Here is a 20,413-nt window from a genome sequence, read left to right on the forward strand (position 1 = left end):
TCAATGGCAAGTTTTTTGGCTGTGGACATTTTCTTAATTGCAGGGGTTGAAAATATGTATGCCAAAATAATCACACCTAAATTGAAGGAAGGAAATGTTTTATTTAATGACACGCTCAACATATTTTATTTACGGTTATACGGTGTCGGACCAAGAACCACACAGATATTGAAGGAGGAAACCCGCTGTCGCCACTTCATGGGCTACTCTTTTCAATTGGCAGCAAGGGATCTTTTATATGCACCATCCCATAGACAGGATAATACATACCACGGCCTTTGATGTACCAGTTGTTCCTAAATTGAGTACAAACTTGCTGATCTCAAAACATTTCCTTGGGAAATCGGTGGCTTTAATTAGATTAAAACGGTTTAAATTATTATCTTTAGTAGCAGTTAATAACATTACTGCATTAAAAGGACCCTAGCTGTGCTTATAGAACAGACATGGAAAAAATCTGTTGTGCCCATATTGGTGAGATCTACATCCCTTACATTCCACAGGGGCAGGACGTAGTCCAGTTTTAAAGCGTTCGCTTGATGCTTGGTTGGTCTAGGATCGATCCCCATCAGTGGACCCATTGGGCTATTTGTCGTTCCAGCCAGTGCTCCATAACTGGTGTAACAAAGGCCGTGGTATGTACTATCCTGTCTGTGGGATGGTGCATATAAAAGATCCCTTGCTGCTAATCGAAAAGAGTAGCCCATGAAGTGTTGACAGCAGGTTTCCTCTGTCAATATCTGTGTGGTCCATAACCATATGTCTGACGCCATATAGCCGTAAATCGAATGTGTTGAGTGCGTCGTTAAATAAAACAATTTCCTTCCTTCCTTTGTTTACACCAGTTGTGGTGCACTGGCTGAAAATGGCTCAGTGGACCCACTGATGGAGATCAATACTTAATCAATCATGCATGTATCAGTAAAATGCTTGATCACTGGCCTACTTGCCCCTCCCTTGTAATAAATTCTTAACATGTTAAGTAGCTGGCATGATATAACACTGATATATCACAGTGGCTGATGATGGCATCAAGTGATTGCTATCTGTATAGCCATGTTTTGACAAGCAGGTTATTTATATGTGGGTACTGCACAGCAGTGTTAAAATCTATTCTTAGTATCCTATAGCCTGGATGTCAGTCTGACACTGGGACTGTCCTGTGTATCGAGATCTGTTATTAGGGTCAAGGTTTTTATGGAGAGCTATGAAAACAATTGCAGGGCTGTGGGCAAATGCCAGGGTCATCAGATACACATGTTAGTATTGTACTAGAAGCTGGACAGGACCTGTGTGAATTTGTCAGGCACATATATGTAGGATTCCTAGCTAACAAAGTGGACTTGTGCATCTAGTATTTATTCAGGTATTTGTGTCTGCTCTTACTTTGTTTTACTGTAATCGATACACACAACTGATATAGTTAAATTTAAGTAATTAAAAACTTTTATCTGGCTTTATTAAATTTTATAGTTGCAGGTTTACTGACTTTTTTTTTCTTTTTACAAAAGTTTATTAGGTTTAATAATGTCTGGGAAAGTGCATGTAAAAGATTTGCTACTTTTTAGCTTGAGTAGCCTATCACTAGTTGGGGGTGGGTGGGCACATGTGCCCCCCAACTTTGATGGTTTTTATATATTTATACATGTATTTATATATGTATGTGTGCCCCCCCCCCCCCTTTTTGGCACCTTCCTATGCTTGTGCCTATGTATGTCTGTGTTTGTCTCTGTGTGTGTCTCCTCTCTCTCTCTCTCTCTCTCTCTCTCTCATCTCTCTCTCTCTCTCTCCTCTCTCCTCTCTCTCTCTCTCCCTCTCCCTCTCCCTCTCCCTCTCCCTCCCTCCCTCCCTCCCTCCCTCCCTCCCTCCCTCCCTCCCTCTCCCTCTCCCTCTCTCTCTCTCTCTCCCTCCCTCTCTCTCTCTCTCTCTCTCTCTCTCTCTCTCTCTCTCTCTCTCTCTCTCTCTCTCTCTCTCTCTCTCTCTCTCTCTCTCTCTCTCTCTCTCTCTCTCTCTCTCTCTCTCTCTCTCTCTCATATATCCCTCCTTCCCCATCAGTGGTCTATTGGGGCTATTTCTCATTCTAGCCAGTGCACCATGACTGTTATATCAAAGGCTCTGGTATGAGCTATTCGGTCTGTGGGATGGTGTAGATGACTATGTTTCATAATTACCAAATGTTGCGTGTTTGCTCTGTAAGACTTTGTCACAATTACCAATAGCCGATGATTAATACTGTAGATCCTGAAATTAATGCAATCATAATATTAATGCGAAAAATGCGAGTTCGTGTTATTCGAATTAATAATATGACACATTTATTTCTGTGTTTTTGTCTATGTGTCCCACATTATTAAAACAAAACAAAGATTAAAATTCTAATTATAACAGACAACTGGAAAACAATTCATCGTAGGCAAGGCAGACTAATTGTCCAATGGTCCAGCAAGATGCCAGCCAAGTGTGACGATTGGAGGGTCTTTGGCCACTCACCCTGTCAATAGCAACATGATCCATCTCGCGTGAATGTGTTTTACCACACTAATCCTGAAGTTGATGGTTTCTTTGTTTTTACTGTTCAAGTTCAATGCAACTTTGTCAGCATACCACTGGGTGAATTGTTCTATCATTATGACTTTGAAATCACCATTCACAGATAAAGAAGATACAGTTGTAATAGTACATACACATATCCTAATGTTTAGTCAGATTTAGCTAAATACATGTACTAGTATACATGTTATGTAAATGATTGCTGAAAACATAGGCTTTGAGTTGATCTTACCAAAAACACTAGGGACTAAACAGGTTAATTGATGTGTGTACACAGACATGTTAGTGAGTTGATCTCATTGAAGAGACCTTTAACTCGGATTTAACTGAAAAGTACACAGACGTGTTAATTTCAGGATCTACAGTATATCAGTGTACTCTAGTGGTGCTGTTAAACAAACAAACAAACAAACTCTCTCTCTCTCTCTCTCTCTCTCTCTCTCTCTCTCTCTCTCTCTCTCTCTCTCTCTCTCTCTCTCTCTCTCTCTCTCTCTCTCTCTCTCTCTCCACTCTCTCTCTCTCTCTCTCTCTCTCTCTCTCTCTCTCTCTCTCTCTCTCTCTCTCTCTCTCTCTCTCTCTCTCTCTCTCTCTCTCTCTCTCTCTCTCTCTCTCTCTCTCTCTCTCTCTCTCTCTCTCGCTAATGGTTGTTAATGTAGCCTTCAATAACCTTGCTCACAAAACTTATCTTCTGTTTGGAATGTTCCTAATTGGCGATCTTTACATCCAGTCCATTCTGTCCAATTATGCCCTCTCCACAATCCGATTTTCTTTCTCTTTATTCCAGGCTCCACCTTTTATAGCAGTTACGTCTCTTCAGGTTCCATTAGACCAAATCAATTCCTATTGCCGATAATGTTAACGTTTACTAATAAAACTGATATAAGCAGCATTTCAACACACCTAGGAAGTATAGCAATAGAAAGTGTGGCACCTCACATCTAATCTAGCTGCAAGAAAATGGAGGGTCACGTATCATTTAAGAGATTTAATTTATGTTTTTAATAGCAACCGTCATTTTTGCTGAAAATTGCAGTTCCATTTTTGGGTATACCCCGCATTAGTTTCAACCTCTGGTATATACTGCATAACAACTGTATAACAAATAAAAGTGTATTTATTTATTGTCAATGGATAATAGTATTTGCACAAATAATCAATGTCACATATTACTACCAATCACACCCACAGCTGCTTTTACTCCGTAAATATTTGACGGTGCACGTCAAACTTTGACACGGTACTCTCTTCTTTGGTACTATGCAACCTATATCCAAAAAAAATATTTTTCAAAAAGTGTCCAATTGGGTGTTTTCATGACTATCAGGATCTTCTGTGTTCTGATATGATGTGACAACATAATTGAAAGTGTTGTTCCTACAGTGCAACCTGATTTAATGTACACCTCAGGAAGCATCAGTGTTATGCAAAGTTGTATACAAATGCAATGTATCATATTTAAAACAAATAATAAATAAAAATACTACTCTTGAAGATACATACTATGGGTTGGTTGTGTATGCTTAGTTGTATATGTAGTGTGTGCATGCATAGTCAGAGTCTCTCATTTCCAATAAATAATTACCTTAAAACTCATTTATTGCAGTGACCCTGTGTTTTGAAAGACTTTAATGGGCATATGATAAGAAGTTCACTAGAAAAAAAGCATATTATATGTGGTATCTGAAATGAACACCACTGCATCCACAAATAGTATTAAATTAATGTGGTACACATCATGGTGGGGTAAACACCCAAGGTATGGACTATGCTTGGATGTCAAGTCACTGAATACAATATTTTCAAACCCATCAGCCTAGTTGGTTTTTATATATGCATTATTAAATCCACTGACAGTTACCAATATATCTGTTGATATTTTATTAATAATCTCCAGTGATTGGTGCTTACAGACATGTATCATATCTAGAGTTATCATTAGGGTTTTACATCTTTATTTTTTATTTGTCATAAAAAAAGCACATTTAATCCATCGAAAGAGTGCGAAAGTCATTTTTCTTTAATTATTTTCTGTTTTAACTGAATATAATATTTATATCGTATGCATTACTACAATCTGTAATGTAACACATCATTTACATAGTAATATTGGAAAATATAGCTCTACAAGTGTGGTGATAGTGGAAGATAATACTAACACACTCCTAGGTAGATTAACAAATGTGTCAAAATTGCTCTTGTACTTGGTATATACTTCAAATACCCTTTACTATAGAAAACTCACTGAATATATGGACAAGATTTAATGAACTGACCTAAAGCTATCATTACCAAGCTTATATTTGTGTACAAATAAAGAAGAGAATGCAAAATGGCTACATAGAACCCACTTCTGTAGATTTTAATGTTTTTGCCAAACTCACAAAAACAATTGTAAAAACTCCCATATTTGCCTAAAACATAATTCACCAACCTAAAAAGTATGTCAAAATTACAGCAGAAATCAGGTTATTTAAATATAGTCATTCCAGAGCCAATTGCATTCAAATACACATTGTTAATGGAGATCTAAAAGCTTAACCTAATATCAGCTAACATTATTTTTTAACGAAAAATAAATGATTACTAATAGCTTATTTCATCTTGCCTAGACTTATTATCCTAAATAAGATTAGTGTTATATGACATGTCCATTACCTTGGATAAATAAGCTTTAAAATATTTTAAGTGAAAAATATGGGCCAAAATCTCCAATTGGTCAGCAGAGACTTTTTTTCAAACTCTATTCTCAGCAGTGCACAGTAAATTAATGCCAAGGTCAAGGTCATTATGAACTCCCATGCCTGAGTGTAACCTAATTAAGCAATTATGACTGTCAAATAACAGTAAATGGCACACATTATAAAATAATGATAATATAGTGAATATATGCTATAGGTTCCATTAGACCAAATCAATTCCTATTGCCGATAATGTTAACGTTTACTAATAAAACTGATATAAGCAGCATTTCAACACACCTAGGAAGTACAGCAATAGAAAGTGTGGCACCTCACATCTAATCTAGCTGCAAGAAAATGGGGGGTCACGTATCATTTAAGAGATTTAATTTATGTTTTTAATAGCAACCGTCATTTTTGCTGAAAATTGCAGTTCCATTTTTGGGGGTACCCCGCATTAGTTTCAACCTCTGGTATATACTGCATAACAACTGTATAACAAATAAAAGTGTATTTATTTATTGTCAATGGATAATAGTATTTGCACAAATAATCAATGTCACATATTACTACCAATCACACCCACAGCTGCTTTTACTCCGTAAATATTTGACGGTGCACGTCGAACTTTGACACGGTACTCTCTTCTTTGGTACTATGCAACCTTCAGAATACCAGCTTCTACACATCTAATTAGATACATAAATATTGGCCTCAGTTGAACCTATTAACAGGGTTCATACAGGTCATGGAAATAACTGGACTGGAAGTTTTGGTCTTCTCCTATAAGGTCATGGAATTTTGAGTTTGGTCATGGAAAATTGTGGAATTTTGAGTTTGGTCATGAAAAATCATGGAATTTTTAGTTCGATCATGGAAAATCATGGAATTTTGAGTTTGGTCATGGAAGTTTGAGTTGGACAATGGAAAAGTGGAATTTTGGGTTGGACCATGGAAAGTCATGGAACATTGAGTTGGATCATGGAAAATCATGGAATTTTGAGTTAAGTCATGAAATTTTGAGTTGGACCATGGAAACTTGTGGAATTTTGATTTGGCTCTTAGAAAGTCATGGAATTTTTATTAAGTCATGGAATTTTGAGTTGGACCATGGAAACTTGTGGAATTTGGAGTTGGCTCTTAGAAAGTCATGGAATTTTTATTAAGTCATGGAATTTTGAGATGGACCATGGAAACTTGTGGAATTTTGAGTTGGATCTTAGAAAGTCATGGATTTGTGAGTTAGGTCATGGAATTTTGAGTTGGACCATGGAAACTTGTGGAATTTTGAGTTCTGGACAATTGTGGAATTTTGAGTTGGGTCTTGGAAACTAATGGAATTTTAAGTTGGGTCATGAAAAGTCATGGAATTTTGAGTAGGGTCTTCGAATTTTAAGTTATGAACAATGAAAATTGGTTATTAATTAAAAAAGTAATAATAGTAATACTGATAACATAATAAAAAGCAATTTTTAGCATAAAAATTGTGGTGATGATCACAAAAATATTCTTTAAAATCCTAAAAATGTCAAGAAAAATGCCGTAGAAATAGTCAGGCCTGAAAAAAGTGTTTTCGACAATGTGCCCCAAAAAATTAGGTAGTGTATATGTGGGTTGACTTTTATCCCCCAATTCATTCACCCCTATGGATCCAGATAAAATGTTACGTATTAACACTTTTCACCTACATATTAATAATTTAAAAAAAAGGATCAGTCCATTTGTCTAGGTAGAGTTGGGTTCCCGGAAACATACATGTGAATTTAGTTGATATATACTCTTCAAAAGAAGAAACGCAAAACCACATTGTCGTAACATTTGGAGAATTGATTTAATTATTGAATGGTGAGTGCGATAATTACCAAATGTTGCAGGATTGTTCACAATTCACTCTAGTCCATTGTGAGTAAGTGATAGGACACACCACCAAGCTCAAGGTCATCTGGAGTCAATACCGGGTGTGGCCTCCGCGTGTGTTGACAACTGCCTGGCACCGCCTGCCCATTGAAGCAACCAGAGTACGGATGACGTCCTGGGGGATGGTGGCCCACTCGGCCTGCAAGGCTGCTGCCAGCTCGGGCAGTGTCTGGGGCTGTGGTTGTCGCTGTCGGAGGCGTCGGTCCAACTCGTCCCATAGATGCTCAATTGGGTTCAAATCCGGTGATGTCGATGGCCAAGGAAGGACATTAATGTTGTTGTTCTGTAGGAAAGCCGTTGTGAGACGTGCTGTGTGAGGCCTGGCGTTGTCATGTTGGAACACTGCGTTGGCGTTGGCCATAACTGGAACGATGTGTGGCCGGAGGATCTGGTCAATGTAGCCCTGTGCATTCAGGTTGCCCTGCACGTGGACCAGGTCAGTTCTGCCAGTGTGTGAGATGGCTGCCCACACCATGACACTACCCCCGCCGAATCTGTCCACTTCCTGCACGCAGTTTGCCGCATAACGTTCACCACGACGCCTATACACGCGACATCTTCCATCATGACGTCGGAGCAGAAATCGGGACTCGTCACTGAACCACACCTGTCTCCATCGCAGTTGAGGCCATTGTCGATGAATCTGGCACCACTGCAGTCGGAGTCGACGGTGTTTGTGGTGTTAAGATGACACCTCAAACTGGACGTCTGGCACGAATTCCTACCTCACGTAGGCGGTTCCGTACGGTCTGGTCGGATATCCTGCGCAAACCTGGTATTGCTGCGGCTGTGGAGGTGGCAGTAGTCAATCGTTCCCGAAGGTGGCGTACCCGGATGTAGCGGTCCTGTCCGGGGGTAGTGACCCGTGGTCGACCGGATCTAGGGAGGTCACGTGTTGATCCATGTTGCTGGTAACGGTCCCACAGTCTGGAGATGGTGCTTGGGGACACATGGAATGCCCTGGCAACGGCCGTTCTGGATTCGCCTGCGTCTAGTCGGCCGATGGCATTGTTTCTCTGCGGTTCACTGAGACGTGGCATGTCCTGGATTGTCAACTGTCGGCCAGATACAGAGGCCAGGCAAGCGAACACCCTGCACTTTTATACTGTCGGTGTTCATGTTGCACGTGCAGACAACGCACGTGCAGTGGTGACATGGTTTGCACGTGGCTGCGTTTTTGCGAATATTCACATTTTGGAACTTTATTGTACAGTAGCTGCGTTTTATCGAATGTAACCGTGGGAATGTGTTTGGGACATGCAATGACCTTATATTCACAAAGCATGAACCGGTAGGAAAAATAAAATCAGAGTTATAACCCATTTGTACCCTTTTGCGTTTCTTTTTTTGAAGAGTATAGGTTATAGGTTATCAACCCAGTATTACTTTGTTACAATGGTGTAAACATGCAAGTTCCTTAAGCCTGTACTTGTATAATTTGTCATTTGTACTGGCCTCGGTGGCGTCGTGGTTAGGCCATCGGTCTACAGGCTGGTAGGTACTGGGTTCGGATCCCAGTCGAGGCATGGTATTTTTAATCCAGATACCGACTCCAAACCCTGAGTGAGTGCTCCACAAGGCTCAATGGGTAGGTGTAAACCACTTGCACCGACCAGTGATCATAGGCCATCAATGGGTCCTGCCTGTGGGAAAAAATAAAATATCCCTGCTGTCTGTCGTAAAGGACCAGTGATCCTCTAACTGGTTCAGAATGACAAATGTTTGACATCCAATAGCCGCTGATAAGATAAAAAAATCAATGTGCTCTAGTGGCATCGTTAAATAAAACAAACTTCTTCTTGTCATTTGTGTTAGAGAAAAGTATTAAAAAGCAGCATTACCACTTAAATTATAATATTTTCATTTTTCATTTTCAGAATATATTTTTCAGATTAACAAAACAAAGAAGCCATGTTTAGTCGATTAGTTTGGCCTTTACGACGTCAAATTCGTAATGCACAGCACTGCCAGAACATCACAGATTTAAAAGTTCTCACTAGTCGGTCAGCCTGTTACTTGTGTGCTGCAAATCACGGGAACAGACATCGAAATACAGACGGCAATTCAGCACTTTTTCCTGGAAAAAAATTTCTCAATGTCAAGAACAATTTTTCAAGATGTCTGTCATCGGAAGCAGACATCACATCGATTGAGAAACGTGACCAATATTTGGAGTTGCATCAGGAGGGACAGGTGTTTACAATTCCGTACATGTGGCTGAGGGATCACTGTCGCTGTTCACACTGCTTCAATGAAGAGACAAAACAGAAGAACGTCAACCACAAGTTGACTTCGGGGCTTGGGACGTCCAGTATTGAACTCGAAGAATTGGGAACCATACTGAAAATTAAATGTGAGTACAGTTTATTTAAGGAATGAAGGAAGGAAATGTTTTATTTTACGACGCACTCAACACATTTTATGTACGGTTATATGGAGTCAGACAAATGGTTAAGGACCACACAGATTTTGAGAAAAAGAATGGAATATTTTATTTAACAATGCACTCAACACATTTTATTGACGGTTATATGGCATCAGACATGTGGTTAAGGACCACACAGATATAGAGGGAGGAAACCTGCTGTCGCCACTTCATGAGCTACTCTTTTCGGTTAGCAGCAAGGGATCTTTTATATGCACCATCCCACAGACAGGGTAGTACATACCATTACCTTTGATATGCCAGGCATGGTGCACTAGCTGGAATGAATAATAGCCCAATGGGCCCACCGACAGGGATTGATCCCAGACTGACCACGCATCGAGCGAGCACTTTACCACTGGGCTACATTTACTTGAAAGCACTGACTCTTGTTATTAGACAGTGTAATATATAATAGCAACAAAAGAAACAAGTCCAAATCGAAAGTAGCAAATGACTTGAAATGTGTCGGGTTTTGTGCTATGGGTCCGTCTTGGACTATGGTACTAAAGAAACATGACTATATACTTTTTTTAAATTCTGGTTAAAATTAATTCAGTAAATATTGGTGAACATCTTGTTTTCAAAATATTGCTTGTTTTCAAAATATTGATCAGCAATATTTTTAATCAGTTGAAAATTGATTAGCAACTACTGTTTAAAGTTTTAAAATTGTGTAACTATCTCTTACGACACTGAACAAAAAGAGCACAATTAACTGCAGGAATTTGTTGAGACCCAAGAGCTTCATTTACTAATGCAAATTATACTCATTTTTCTTTTTTCTTTGTTTCCAAATTCTAGAATCTATCTGTAATATTAATTCCTTACACACCCATTGGTGAGAACACTGTGTGTTATTTTTGATAACACAGTTGTTTACACACATACGTGTGTTAACAATTTCAAGACATATGACTGGCTGCTCGTAGGTGATGACCAGGTCACCATTGCCATACATCCAATATAAAAACAGCACCGTGGAAATTGATTACACTGTGACATAGTGTTAACCTGGCAGTCATGTGTCTGTGATGCGTAAGTCAGCTGCAAGTGCAGCAGCTGTAAATACGGTTTAGTAAAAAAAGATGTAATTTTTTGCTTAAAACTTGTTTTTTAGGATCTGCAAGAAATAGAATAATACATTTGTGTCCATTAGATGTCATTTATCTCACAACTTGTTTAAAAACATATCAAACTCGCTTTCGCTCATTAGATATATTTTAAAACAACTCATTGTGAGATAAATGGTATCTAACGGCCACTCATGTATTATTCTCTATATCAAACACAAGGCCTTTTTAAGAACTTCCGATCCTTCTGACCGCTTCTCCTTGTGTATTCTGCACTGCTGAATGTCTTCTTTGTACTTAACTGATACCGCACTGCATAAAGATAATTTTGTGCTCAGTCGACTGTCATACACACATCATGTTAAATATATATTACATACAAAGATGGATTCCATAAATACAACCTAGAAGGATGCGGCCATCTTTGTCACTTAACATACCATAGAAGTGGCTGTATACACCATGGACGTATTTTTAGGGAAAAGCTCAGTGTGAAGCTACCACACCCCATGTAAATGTTTCCATGCAAAGCACAAGTTACATCTGTTATTTAATAAAATGATGGTGGGATTTAGCTCAGCCGGTTGAGTACTCACTTGAGGTGCTTGCATTGCAGGAATGAAACACTTTGGTGGATCCATTCAGCTAACTGGGTTTTTTTTTCATTCCAACCAGTGCACCACAACGGTCAAAGGCCATGGTATGTGCTTTCCTGTCTGTAGGAAAGTGCATATAAAATATCCCTTGCTGCATTAGGAAAAATGTAGCGGGTTTCCTCTGATTACTACGAGTAAAAATTACCAAATGTTTGACATCCAATAGCCAATGATTAAAATAAATCAATGTGCTCTAGTGGTGTCATTAAACAAAACAAACTTCTTAATAAAATGATGTGCGTTTTGTTTTGTGTCTATACTCACAGGGGAAGACGGCCATGAGACTGAGTATAGCGTGCAGTGGCTGGTAGACAACAGCTATTCCACAGAGTCGAAGAAGAAGACAATTCCACTGTTGTGGGATAGCACTAAGATCCACTCTGAACCGATGCCGGTCGTAGACTATGACTCGTACAAAACCTCAGAGACCGGCATCAGAGAAACCATGTACAACTTACTCAGATATGGATTCTCTGTCGTCGAAGGGGTAAGGATTAATTACAAAAGTATAATATGTTCTCAAGGCTGAAATGTTTTCTAAATGCCATGGATGAAACTGCCAATCAATAGCAATTTTTAGTCTCCTTACAGCAATTCTTTTAAAAGTGATTTTCATAGCAAAGAAACTTGACTGAAAGCTTATTTTGATGGCAGAGAGCGATCATAACCGTTTTATATCCATCTTGCTCTCAAACTCCAGGGTACTCGAGCTATATTAGTATATGCTGGCTTCTAAAAATTGTGAGAGCAATAATTTCGTCCCTGCGTTACTCACATAAGCATAGTTCTGCGTAACCCATTTTTCATTTGCACATTGAATTTATGACATTATTTACATGTTCATGACGGGTTATGTATTAAAACCGAAATGGGTTACCTGAAGAGGGTGTAGCAGTCTTACACCTACCCACTGTGTTGTTAAAACTTGCTCTGGGTGGGAGCTGGTACCAGGCTGCAAACCCTGTACCTACCAGCTTTATGTCCAATGGCTTAACCATGATGCTGCCGAGGCTCGTTGTGTGTTTATCAATGGCATAGGAAGGTGCCAAAAAGTGTGGGGGCACACTTTTGTATTTACATACTTTTACACTATTATAAAGCAAATATAAAGCAAAATATCTGAAAAGTGGGGGGGACACATGCCCTCCTTGCTCCCCCCTCCCCTCCATTTCCCTCACCAGTGTTTATATTACACCTTATTACAGTATAGCCAACAAACTGACAAGATAAGTACAGTGAAACCCCTCTAAACCGGACACCTTTGGGACCATGTAAAATGTCCGGTATTAAGAGGTATCTGGTTTAGAAAGGTTATGTTGTTTACTGATTTTTAAAAAAGGACTGACAAATGTCCTGTTTTGATGGAATTCCGTTTTACAGAGGGTCCGGTTTTGAGAGGTTTCACTGTAGAATGTTTTCCCATGTGACTGTAGGTGCCGATGTCGCTCCATGACACGGAGGTGACGGTGGAGAAGTTGAACTTAACCACGATGCCGCCAAGGCCGATTGTATGTTTATATTACACTTTATTTAAATCAGTATCACCAACAAACTGACAAGACAAGTAGAATGTTTTCCCGTGTGACTGTAGGTGCCGACGTCACTCCATGACACAGAGGTGACGGTGGAGAAGCTGAACTTCGTGGAGGAGACGCTGTTCGGGAAGATGTGGAGCTTCACGTCGAACCACGAGCGGGGCGACACGGCATACACCAACATGGAGCTGGGGGCCCACAATGACACCTGCTACTACACCGCGCCAGCCGGGTGAGTTGGTTTACTGTCTGTATATGTAAGTCAGTGGTAGAGAGTCCAATACTGCACCACACCGGCCGGGTGAGTTGGTTTACTGTCTATAGATGTAGCTCAGTGGTAGAGAATCCACTACTACACCGCGCCAGCCGGGTGAGTTGGTTTACTGTCTGTAGATGTAGGTCAGTGGTAGAGAGTCCATTACTACACCACACCGGCCGGGTGAATTGGTTTACTGTCTATAGATGTAGCTCAGTGGTAGAGAGTCCACTACTACACCACACTGGCTGGGTGAGTTGGTTTACTGTCTATAGATGTAGCTTAGTGGTGGACAGCCCACAACACCACTTGCTACTACACCGCACCAGCCGGGTGAGTTGGTTTACTGTCTATAGATGTAGCTCAGTGGTAGAGAGTCCACTACTACACCACACCGGCCGGGTGAGTTGGTTTACTGTCTATAGGTGTAGCTCAGTGGTGGAGAGCCTACAACACCACCTGCTACTACACCGCACCGGTCGGGTGAGTTGGTTTACTGTCCGCTCAGTGGTAGAGAATCCACTACTACACCACACCGGCTGGGTGAGTTGGTTTACTGTCTATAGATGTAGCTCAATGGTAGAGAATCCACTACTACACCGCGCCGGCCGGGTGAGTTGGTTTACTGTCTATAGATGTAGCTCAGTGGTAGAGAGTCCACAACGACACCTGCTACTACACTGCGCTGGCCAGGTGAGTTGGTTTACTGTCTATAGGTGTAGCTCAGTGGTGGAGAGCCCACAACACCACCTGCTACTACACCGCACCGGCTGGGTGAGTTGGTTTACTGTCCGTTCAGTGGTAGAGCGTCCACTACTACACCGCACCGGCCGGGTGAGTTGGTTTACTGTCAACTCAGTGGTAGAGAGTCTACTACTACAACGTACTGGCCGGGTGAGTTAGTTTACTGTCTATAGATGTAGCTCAGTGGTAGGGAGCCCACAATGACACCTGCTGCTACACCGCACTGACTGGGTGAGTCATTACATTAGACCCTTATCTGGTCCATCTGGAGATGACAGAGTTATGGCCCTTGAACAGAAGAGAGATGAAAATAATGTGTTGGGCCATGTATTGATCTAGCAGTATTCTCAGAATGCTTGATTGTCCCCTACCGGTCCAACTGGATTGGACTATAGGTTTCGTCTCCATCTGTCTCTCAATCTGTCTCTCTTTTCATCTATCTGTCTGTCTTTCTGTTCGTCCGGGCGGAATTTAGCTCAGTCAGTTGAGCCTGAGGTGCTTGCATTGCAAGATCGAACCATTTTGGTGGATCAATTCATCTGTTTGGATTTTTTCTAGTTCCAACCAGTGCACCAGTGCACCACAACTTATCAAAGGCCGTGGTATGTGCTTTCCTGTCTGTGGGGAAAGTACATATAAAAGATCCCTTGCTGCATTAGGAAAAATATAGCAGGTTTCCTCTGACGACTACGTGTTACAATTACCAAATGTTTGACATCTAACAGCTGATGATTAATTAATCCATGTGCTCTAGTGATGTTGTTAAATAAAACAAACTTTTAACTTTCATCTTTATTTATGTATGTCTATGGGAATTCATTCAAGGGCAGGGGCGGGATGTAGTAGCCCAGTGGTAAAGCGTTCGCTTGATGCACGGTCGATCTAGGATCGATCCCTGTCAGTGGGCCCATTGGGCTATTTCTCATTCCAGCCAGTGCTCAACAACTGGTGTAACAAAGGCCGTGGTATGTACTATCCTGTCTGTGGGATGGTGCATATAAAAGATCCCTTGCTGCTAATTGAAAAGAGTAGCGAGTTACATCTCTATGACTGTGTCAAAATGACCATATGTTTGACATCCAGTCCTTGGTTTTTGAAAAAACATGGCGAGTGAAAAATCGCACTCATCAAAATGCTACGGTGAGTGAAAACCAAGCATTATTAATTTATGAAGTAATTGGTACATGTAAATGTAGAGACTTATGTTGCAATTTAAATGAACCAAGAAACCAATAATGTTTTCTTATAATTTTATGTTGTTTGATTCATTAGTGTAGTCTGTATTCTATTCCCTTTCAGGAATGGAGTTATTAACAAATTTCAGGAGCAGTGCTAAAAATATAATTATGGCATGCACTGATGCAGACAATTTGATTTTTTTAATTACAATATGTACTATTAAAATACATGTAATTTGATGCACACAATTATGCATACCTTTTTAGTGTTAGATGGTTTGATGAACATGCAGCTAAATATGTGTAGGAATGAAGTGGCAACAGCGCATTTCCTCTCTCAATATCTGTGTGGTCCTTAACCATATGTCTGATGCCATATAACCATAAATAAAATGTGTTGAGTGCATTGTTAAATAAAACATTTCCTTCCTTCATTCAAGGGCCATAATTCTGTCAGAAATGGAACTTATTGAGCCCAGTAGGGGACATGTGTTGCTTTACCAGTACTATCAGAATGCTTGTTTGTCGCCTACCTGTCCAACAGGAACAGAATATAGGTTTTGTCCCTATCCGTCTAACTGTCTGTGTCTCTGTTCGTCCATATGTCAGTCTTTCTCAACATGTATAGTGATTTCCCTAGAAATTAGGCAAGGCATGGTAGACCATAAACTTTTGGGGCGTTTTTACCATTTTCGGAGCACTTGTTTTTCATTAAAAATGCAAAAATATTTGTAATTAAAATAAACATTAATGTAATTTATGTGCTTGCTTTAATAAATGATATAAAAGATATAAAAGGTATAGTTTATTAATTAATAATACCTTTTTGGGTGTTTTATAAAGGCAATTTTTGAATTAATTACTGAAAAAGGCTTGTTTAAATTCAGGGCAGCATGGCACTGATTGAGGCAAGATGGTGCTACACTATCGAGGCATGCTGCTGCACCATGCTAAAACAAGCTAGGGAAAACACTAATATAGTTTTATGGACTTTTATTTCTTTGCAATGCCTCAAGATATGGAGCTAACATTTTGTAACTAGCTTTTACAGAGCAGGTTTGAGTTTCATAGGGATTTACCCAACCTTGACAGAGTTATTATGGCCAGATCAAGTTTGACAGTCATGTGAATTTATTCAAGGGTCTCTGTCATATATGTTGACAGAGTTATGGACCTTGAACGTAGAAGATAAAAAAAAAAAAAATGTGTAGGGCCCACCAGCCTCAGTGGTATCGTGGTTAAGTCATCGGACATAAGTCTGATAGGTACAGGGTTCGACTCCCGGTACTGGCTCATCCAAAGCAAATTTTAACAATTCAATGGGTAGGTGTGCAATACTACTACACCATCTTTTTTTCTCACTAATCCACTAACAACTAACCTACTGTCCTAGACAGACAGCCCAGAAAGCTGAGGTGTGTGCCCAGGACAGTGTGCTTGAACCGTAATTGGATATAAGCACGAAAATAAGTTGAAAGAAGTAGTGTAGGGCCCAAAAGGTGACATGTATTGCTTGTTAGATAAAAACATCCACTGATCCACTATGTTACCATATTAATGGGTCAGGTGTCGCCAGGGGTGGATGTAGCCTAGTGGTAAAGTGCTCACTTCATGCACCGGGCGAGACGTAGCCCAGTGGTAAAGCATTCGCTTGATGCGTGGTCGGTCTAGGATCGATCCCCGTTGGTGGACCCATTGGGCTGTTTCTTGTGCCAGCCAGTGTTCCACAACTGGTGTAACAAAGGCCATGGTATGTACTATCCTGTCTTTGGGATGGTGCATATAAAAGATCCCTTGCTGCTAATCGAAAAGAGTATTCCATGAAGTGGCGACAGCAGGTTTCCTCTCTCAATATCTGTGTGGACCGTAACCATATGTCTGACATCATATAACCGTAAATAAAATGTGTTGAGTGCGTCGTTAAATAAAACATTTCCTTCATTCACTTCATGCAGTTTACCTGGGATCAATCCCCATCGGTAAATCCATTGGGCTATTTCTCATTGCATGGTTAAGGACCACACAGAAAATGAGAGAGAAAACCCGCTGTCGCCACTTCATGGACTACTATTTTCAGTTAGCAGCAAGGGATCTTTAATATGCACCATCCCACAGACAGGATAGCACATACCACAGCCTTTAATATACCAGTTGTGGTGCACTGGCTAGAGCAAGAAATAGCCCAATAGGCCCACCAATGGGGATCGATCCTAGACTGACAGAGCATCAAGCAAGCATTTTAATTTTTAGGTGTCAGCAAATGTCAAATTTAACAAAAAAAACTTTTTTATAACTAGAAATAATCTGATATATTTTTCTTTATTAAAGTATCCAAACATTCCATTGTCTGTGGCATGATGGGACTGGTGGGGATACCTTGCTTGTCGACGGTTTCCAGGTGGCGGAGAAACTTCGCCAGGAAGACCCAGCAGCATTCACCAACCTGACCAATCAGATTGTTCCACATGAGTATGTCGAGGAAGGATTCCACGTTCGTTCTCTCGGCCGCGTGTTGACCATCCACCCAGCTTCCAAAGAAATGGAAAATATAAGGTAACAGGGCTCGAAATTAAGAATTTATTACCCGCAGAATTTATTATTATTATTATTTTTTTAAAGTGTCTTTTGCATCAAATAAATGTGACTGAAAGGTTATTTTGTTGAATGTAGACATATTTCAAATGTTAAATAATGGCAGTAATTTTATTCAGTAGCACAAAAGTGCCATGAAAACAGGTTTTAAGAGGAAAACTGGTTTAGAATAGGATATCAAGAACTAACAAAACCCACCCTACCTCCCAATTTTTTTTGTTTAATTCAAATATTTTTTCTTCTCCACTTGAAAAATTCAACCCATACAACGTGGCTGCCATGAACATCATTCTACTCAAAAGGCTTAAAGAGAAAACTAATTTAGAATAGAATGTCAGAAATTAAGCACCAAACCCCATCCCCTACCTTTAACCAAAAAGAAGACCAAAAAACATACTACTTTGCACTTCGTGTGATGCAAGCAACAGATAGCAGTGGCTGTCTATAGCTACAATCTGAACAAGTAGACCAATTAACCAATGAAAATGGTGCTTTACTCTCGAGGCACAGTAGGCTTAGATGATTTTTTTCAGTTGATTGCGCTTGAATGTTTGGTTGTATATATAAAAACATTTTCCTCTAATTGAAGATTCAACCCATACGACATGGCCCCACTGGACACCATCCCACCCAATGAAGTGGAACAGTTCTACAAGGACTACAAGAAACTGACGAAGCTCATCCGTGACCCGGCCAACAGCTTCTGGTTCAAGCTGCACCCAGGCATGCTGCTTCTCATCAACAACTGGAGGGTGTTGCACGGAAGAGCCAGCTTCACCGGCAAGAGGGTGTTGTGTGGCTGTTACATTGCCCATGACGACTGGATGAGTAAAGCCAGGCTTGCTGGGCTTGCCTAAGGTGTATGTTTAACAGGTTCGAAATTTAGCTCAGCACTGATGGCAAATGCCTTGGTTGCCCTCCCTACTTAACCATCATGTGCCCCAACAGATAAACATTGATGACGGGTACGAAAAATTACATATTTGTCTTTGTGCTTTTCCCATACATCCCAAGTTATATTGGGTGGCCCCCCAAAAAGATAACCCTACTTAATATGGAATTATTCTAAAAGTATGGTGACTGTTACTTTGATATGTCACACCCATTACTATATCATATTGTATGGATATTGTATGGATATGACATGATCAGTGAAAATTTTAGGGTTATAGGTTTTTTTGGGGGGGGGGGGGATATCCAAATATATGTATCCTTAATTGCGAAAATCAGTACAAATTTGAGAAAGAATCTTGATTTTTAGTAACCATGCACGCTTGAAACCAGTTTTGCATTGGTGCTCTTTCAACTTGCCTTAGTGCCCTAATTTTTCTTACTAAACCAAAAGCAACACTTCCCATGCCCCTATAAGGTCAAAATTTGACCATTGACATTATACAGAGAGAACAACTGCTTACTGGCTTAATTAAGATATCTTCTTTATCCTGCAAAGGCTAGAATGGCTAGATGCTTCGAGAGTACTGAATGCTTCTTTATCCTGCAAAGGCTAGAATGGCTAGATGCTTCGAGAGTACTGAATGCTTCTTTATCCTGCAAAGGCTAGAATGGCTAGATGCTACGAGAGTACTGAATGCTTCTTTATCCTACAAAGGCTAGAATGGCTAGATGCTTCGAGAGTACTGAATGCTTCTTTATCCTTCTTTATCCTGCAAAGGCTAGAATGGCTAGATGCTACGAGAGTACTGAATGCTTCTTTATCCTACAAAGGCTAGAATGGCTAGATGCTACGAGAGTACTGAATGCTTCTTTATCCTACAAAGGCTAGAATGGCTAGATGCTACGAGAGTACTGAATGCTTCTTTATCCTACAAAGGCTAGAATGGCTAGATGCTTCGAGAGTACTGAATGCTTCTTTATCCTGCAAAGGCTAGAATGGCTAGATACTACGAGAGTACTGAATGCTTCTTTATCCTACAAAGGCTAGAATGGCTAGATGCTTCGAGAGTACTGAATGCTTCTTTATCCTACAAAGGCTAGAATGGCTAGATGGTACGAGAGTACTGAATGCTTCTTTATCCTACAAAGGCTAGAATGGCTAGATGCTTCGAGAGTACTGAATGCCATTCAACCTGAAGCCAATATCTTAAAGGAGGGGACAATCAAGGCATTTGGCCTGGTATGCATATCCAACGATATATAATGCACATTATTGCTTAATATCAACAAGTATAATCGTATAGTTAATTAATAAAATAGTTAAATGTGATGGCTATTATATATAATGGGTGCAGCCATTTTGTACTATCCCAGTGGTAACTGGTGGTTACGTAATACCTAACGTGTCACGTCAGGAATTAGTCTTCGAACTGAAGAAACAAAACATACCTGATTTTTGCAGATGCATCACAATATTCTGTAAATATATCCATCCTAGTAAGCCAGCACCAATGATATATTATTTTTCAATACAAAATAAACCACCATTGTCAAAATGCCATACTTTATTACTGTAAGTAATTCTGTAAAACCCTTGATTAAGTAGACTTTCCCATCTAAAATCACAAAACTGACCAATTACGTATCGTGGGTGGTCGTTTTTGCTCGAACGTGCCCTACCAATAGGCCTAATAGTATGCATTTTTTCTTTGGATTTGAAAAAGAAAGAAAAATACTGTAACTCCATTTCGTTCTATTGATGTAACCTGAAATATATTTAGTTAAATAGTTTATTATACTATCAAGTCATTTATGTGGTTTTACAAGTCAGGTTGATGAAAGTGAAGCGCCTTGTCATAAATTAGAGTGTTTGTTAACACAGGAGATGGACGGAGCTGACGTCACTTCGCCCCAA

The 20,413-nt window shown here is 40.0% G+C and overlaps 1 protein-coding gene across 1 annotated transcript; it reads left to right on the plus strand.

Annotated features, from left to right (window-relative positions):
* Positions 1-1,217: 1,217 nt before the first annotated feature.
* On the plus strand, positions 1,218-19,254 carry LOC121390808 (trimethyllysine dioxygenase, mitochondrial-like). Its single transcript, XM_041522729.1, has 6 exons — positions 1,218-1,366; positions 9,023-9,498; positions 11,566-11,786; positions 12,891-13,066; positions 17,341-17,565; positions 18,194-19,254. Exons 2-6 carry the CDS (start codon positions 9,057-9,059, stop codon positions 18,459-18,461), a joined length of 1,332 nt encoding a protein of 443 aa, XP_041378663.1. The 5' UTR covers positions 1,218-1,366; positions 9,023-9,056; the 3' UTR covers positions 18,462-19,254.
* Positions 19,255-20,413: the final 1,159 nt, after the last annotated feature.

Source organism: Gigantopelta aegis, chromosome 1 (assembly GCF_016097555.1).
Source record: "Gigantopelta aegis isolate Gae_Host chromosome 1, Gae_host_genome, whole genome shotgun sequence".
In the NCBI taxonomy this organism is placed as follows: domain Eukaryota; kingdom Metazoa; phylum Mollusca; class Gastropoda; order Neomphalida; family Peltospiridae; genus Gigantopelta; species Gigantopelta aegis.

Coding starts and splice junctions, on each gene's coding strand:
- LOC121390808 (XM_041522729.1), top strand. CDS start 9,057: ATGTTTAGTCGATTAGTTTGGCCTTTACGACGTCAAATTCGTAATGCA. Junction 9,499..11,565: donor AACCATACTGAAAATTAAAT/GTGAGTACAGTT, acceptor CTATACTCACAG/GGGAAGACGGCCATGAGACT. Junction 13,067..17,340: donor TACTACACCGCGCCAGCCGG/GTGAGTTGGTTT, acceptor TCTTTATTAAAG/TATCCAAACATTCCATTGTC.